Here is a 4,217-nt window from a genome sequence, read left to right on the forward strand (position 1 = left end):
GATATTGATGGGTACAACTTCTCTCGGAGAACTCGTACCCAAATTTCTTGGTACGAATTATCCTGAGTACGAGTTCTCTTGATACCTTTGGTTTGAGTCCCGATTCCGATGACAAAATACAGGCGCAAATTTTAGGTTTGTCTCCTCAAGAATGAACACACTAGCGTCGGTAGTACTAAGGGTACTGAGGACCTATTCTAACCCGGATCCCCACGGGACCATCACGTGATCAAATCCCCATTGGACTCAATATTTGTTTTTATAAATCATCAGAAAAGCTTTCAGTGATTTTCCTTTTTTTCCCCTCACTATCATTACCCTCTCCCCAAACATTTCATATGTATGCGATTCTTGGAAATCTATCAGGTTTTCCAATAGTTTCTCGGAATTCTCATGGGCCCGAAATGTGCTCTTTTAGTTAGCTGACCTTTTTATATTCTTACGAGGCAGAATTTATTTAAAAGCCTCTATATGAGAAGAAATAATTCCTTGCTTTGGCCTTTAACTCGACAATTAGATATATGTACAACGTTTTATCTGTTAACAATAATAATTTTCATTTATATGTCGATTCAAGATAGCGATATTCCAGCATATGGTGTTTATGCCTCTCAACTGATTCGATAAGCTAGAGCGCATAATCAGTTTTTAAATCGAGGTAGACGACTGAGAAATAAGTTGATGTTACAGGATGTTCAACAGTCTCGTTTAAAGTCAACATTTCGCAAATTTTATGGTCGTTATAACGATGTAATTTACCAATACAACTTGTCATTGGGTAAAATGTCTGACATGTTTCATACCCATTGAGGTCGTTCTTTACACACTCATTTTGACTACGGATTACTCCGTTTGTACGATTGAGATATGTGTTACTGCTTACTTCTCCTAGATACCTAATCCCACGTTTGGTACATGTATATCCGGGGGGGGGGGGGGGGGGAGAGCTAAAGTTCTGTATGTAACTACTATGCTCGAAAGATATGAAGTCACTTCCGGTTCTGATATATCGCCGTCCATTTGTACAGAGTAGTTCTCAGAAGCTATTTAAGATACAAATGTGAAAATTCCAGGTATTTAAGTTGAAGGTGTGCAGAATATAGTTGCTGAACGACAGAGACGCTTGGAGTCAGAAATCACTGCGGTGGGGAAGAACGGAAAGTTAGCAAAATTTTAATACATTTTGATTGATATCCTGTTTCTGTTTAATATTTTGGGAAAGTGTATGCATTTTTACTCCAAAATTTATACAGAGTTAAAAGGTCTTTCATATGATATTAATAAAAAGGGGCTTGTAACATACTGTGAGACTTTAATAGTCCCTGTGACGAGACGTGAGGATGGGTGGTGCTCACTGCTGTGGATAATTCATTATGTAACTTTATTTGCTTCTTTTACAGCCCCCTGTGACGAGACATGAGGGTGGGGTGCCTACAGCTCTGTGGGGCGATTCTACTGCTGATGATTCCCCTGGCTGACGCAGATGATACTCTCCAAATCCTTCTGTCGGCGGCCCTTGTTCTTCCCATTATCGCCGCCTTCAGTGAGTACAATAAATATACATATGCATATTCGCCTTTCTGAAGTTGTTGATTGTATTCAAGGTCATGTAATGTAACACTTAATTTGATCTGATACTTCACTATTAGGTAGAACTGCATACATTACAATTGTAGATAACAATTCACTAAATAAACAACGCATCATTATTTTTGTGTTTACTTATGCAGCTGGTGGGGTGAATCTCAGTCCTGCACAGCTGGGTGCTCTTGCTGTTGCTGCGTATGCTGTAAGCTCAGATTCAGTGCCTCCATTCTCCTCTACATCGTCATCCTCGTCAGCGGCGGCATCCAGTGCATCCGCAAATGCAATCTCAATCACCGGAACTGGAACCGGAACTGGGACAGGCACCGGAACTGGAACCGGAACTGGGACCGGAACTGGGACCGGAACTGGAACCGGAACTGGGACTGGAACTGGAACTGCAGGTGAAATAATTCTTTGAACAGCTATTCTTCTGTTTAAGAAATCGAAATGACATATTTGAATAAATTTGATTATGAATAGTCCTACTATTGAATTGTTTTTGATACCCATCGCGTCCAGGATCCTGGTGTACAACATCCGGATATACGTACGACCAAACGGCCAGTACTTGTTACAAGGTGGTGTCCACTCCTGCCACATGGACCGCCGCGAATACGGCATGTACAAGCGATAGCGGGCACCTGCTGAAAGTGGATAGTGACACAAAAAACAACTTCCTCATCAACAAAATCTGTAAGCAGCTAGTTCACATTAGATATACTACAAAACGATCTCCAACCTCTATAAAACTCAGCAATAACTTCTGCTATCAGAATGTCAGGAAGTTAATGAAATCGTTCGCGTTGACAATACATAATGTAGTTATAGTCATCTGTATGTACAGGTCTCCCCCGGGATTAAGAGTTTCCTTAACTCCTCCTGACACTCAATTAGTGCTGATTTCCTACAATATTTTGAACTTCTTTCTAAAGCAAGGTATTTATGATTTCAGCGTCCGATAATCTACAGACAGTGTACATACAAGGCCAGCGAGCGGACGCTAGCTCGAATTTCCAATACGACGACAACAGTCAGATCACCTACTTGAAATGGGATCAGAACGAGCCCACTTCAGGGGCCAGCGACCTGAAGATCCGCACCAACCAGGGCACCAATCTTTGGAACGCCGTGGACAGGACAGAAAACGCGGCCTACATCTGTGAAATTTACAACACCAGCAGCGGATAAGAAAACACAAGCACTCCAGCACATTCACCAACATATAACACTAGACAAACACTAAAGTATACTCAGCATTATAAAACACTAGACAAACACTAAAGTATACTCAGCATTATATAACACTAGACAAACTCTAAAGTATACTCAGCATTATATAACACTAGACAAACTCTAAAGTATACTCAGCATTATATAACACTAGACAAACACTAAAGTATACTCAGCATCATATAACACTAGACAAACTCTAAAGTATACTCAGCATTATATAACACTAGACAAACACTAAAGTATACTCAGCATCATATAACACTAGACAAACTCTAAAGTATACTCAGCATTATATAACACTAGACAAACTCTAAAGTATACTCAGCATTATATAACACTAGACAGGCACTAAAGTATACTCAGCATTAAATAACACTAGACAAACACTAAAGTATACTCAGCATTAAATAATACTAGACAAACACTAATATACTCAGCATTATATAACACTAAACAAACACTAAAGTATACTCAGCATTATATAACACTAGACAAACACTAAAGTATACTCAGCATTATATAACACTAGACAAACACTAATTCACACTCAACATTAAACAACACTAGACAAACACTAAAATATACTCAGCATTATATAACACTAGACAAACACTAAAGTATATTCAGCATTATATAACACTAGACATCACTAAAATATACTCAGCATTATACAACACTAGACAAACACTAATTCACACTCAGCATTATATAACACTAGGCAAACACTAAAGTATACTCAGCATTATATAACACTAGACAAACACTAAAGTATACTCAGCATTATATAACACTAGACAAACATTAAAGTATACTCAGCATTAAATAACACTAGACAAGCACTAAAGTATACTCAGCATTAAATAACACTAGACAAACACTAATTCACACTCAACATTAAACAACACTAGACAAACACTAAAGTATATTCAGCATTATATAACACTAGACAAACACTAAAGTATATTCAGCATTATATAACACTAGACATCACTAAAATATACTCAGCATTATACAACACTAGACAAACACTAATTCACACTCAGCATTAAATAACACTAGACAAACACTAAAATATACTCAGCATTAAATAACAATATACAAACACTAATTCACACTCAGCATTAAATAACAATAAACAAACACTAAAGTATATTCAACATTCAATAACTCAATACAAACACTAATTCACACTCAGAATTAGATAACACTATGTAGACACTGAATTACATTCAGCATTAGATAACACTAGACAAATGCTGATTACACTTAGGATTAAAAACACTATGTAAACACGAATTACACTCGGTATTAGATCACACCAGACAAACCCTAAATCACACTCAGCATTAAGTACAAGTAACACTATATAAGCACTAAATTACACTCAGCATCAAATA

At 37.5% G+C, this 4,217-nt stretch overlaps 1 protein-coding gene across 1 annotated transcript; it reads left to right on the forward strand.

The window, feature by feature from the left end:
- The first annotated feature begins 1,416 nt into the window (after window positions 1-1,416).
- Window positions 1,417-2,864, forward strand: LOC125673389 (putative per-hexamer repeat protein 5). Its single transcript, XM_056159322.1, has 4 exons — window positions 1,417-1,543; window positions 1,731-1,988; window positions 2,107-2,280; window positions 2,540-2,864. The coding sequence occupies exons 1-4, from the start codon at window positions 1,417-1,419 to the stop codon at window positions 2,773-2,775; spliced, it is 795 nt and encodes a 264-aa protein (XP_056015297.1). The 3' UTR covers window positions 2,776-2,864.
- The last annotated feature ends 1,353 nt before the right edge of the window (window positions 2,865-4,217 follow it).

The sequence above is a fragment of the Ostrea edulis genome, chromosome 3 (assembly GCF_947568905.1).
Source record: "Ostrea edulis chromosome 3, xbOstEdul1.1, whole genome shotgun sequence".
NCBI lineage: Eukaryota > Metazoa > Mollusca > Bivalvia > Ostreida > Ostreidae > Ostrea > Ostrea edulis.

Bases quoted from the DNA above. Each gene is read 5' to 3' on its own strand.
- LOC125673389 (XM_056159322.1), top strand. From the start codon at position 1,417: ATGAGGGTGGGGTGCCTACAGCTCTGTGGGGCGATTCTACTGCTGATG. The intron at 1,544-1,730 runs GTGAGTACAATA...TTACTTATGCAG, and splicing joins TCCCATTATCGCCGCCTTCA to CTGGTGGGGTGAATCTCAGT. The intron at 1,989-2,106 runs GTGAAATAATTC...CATCGCGTCCAG, and splicing joins GACTGGAACTGGAACTGCAG to GATCCTGGTGTACAACATCC.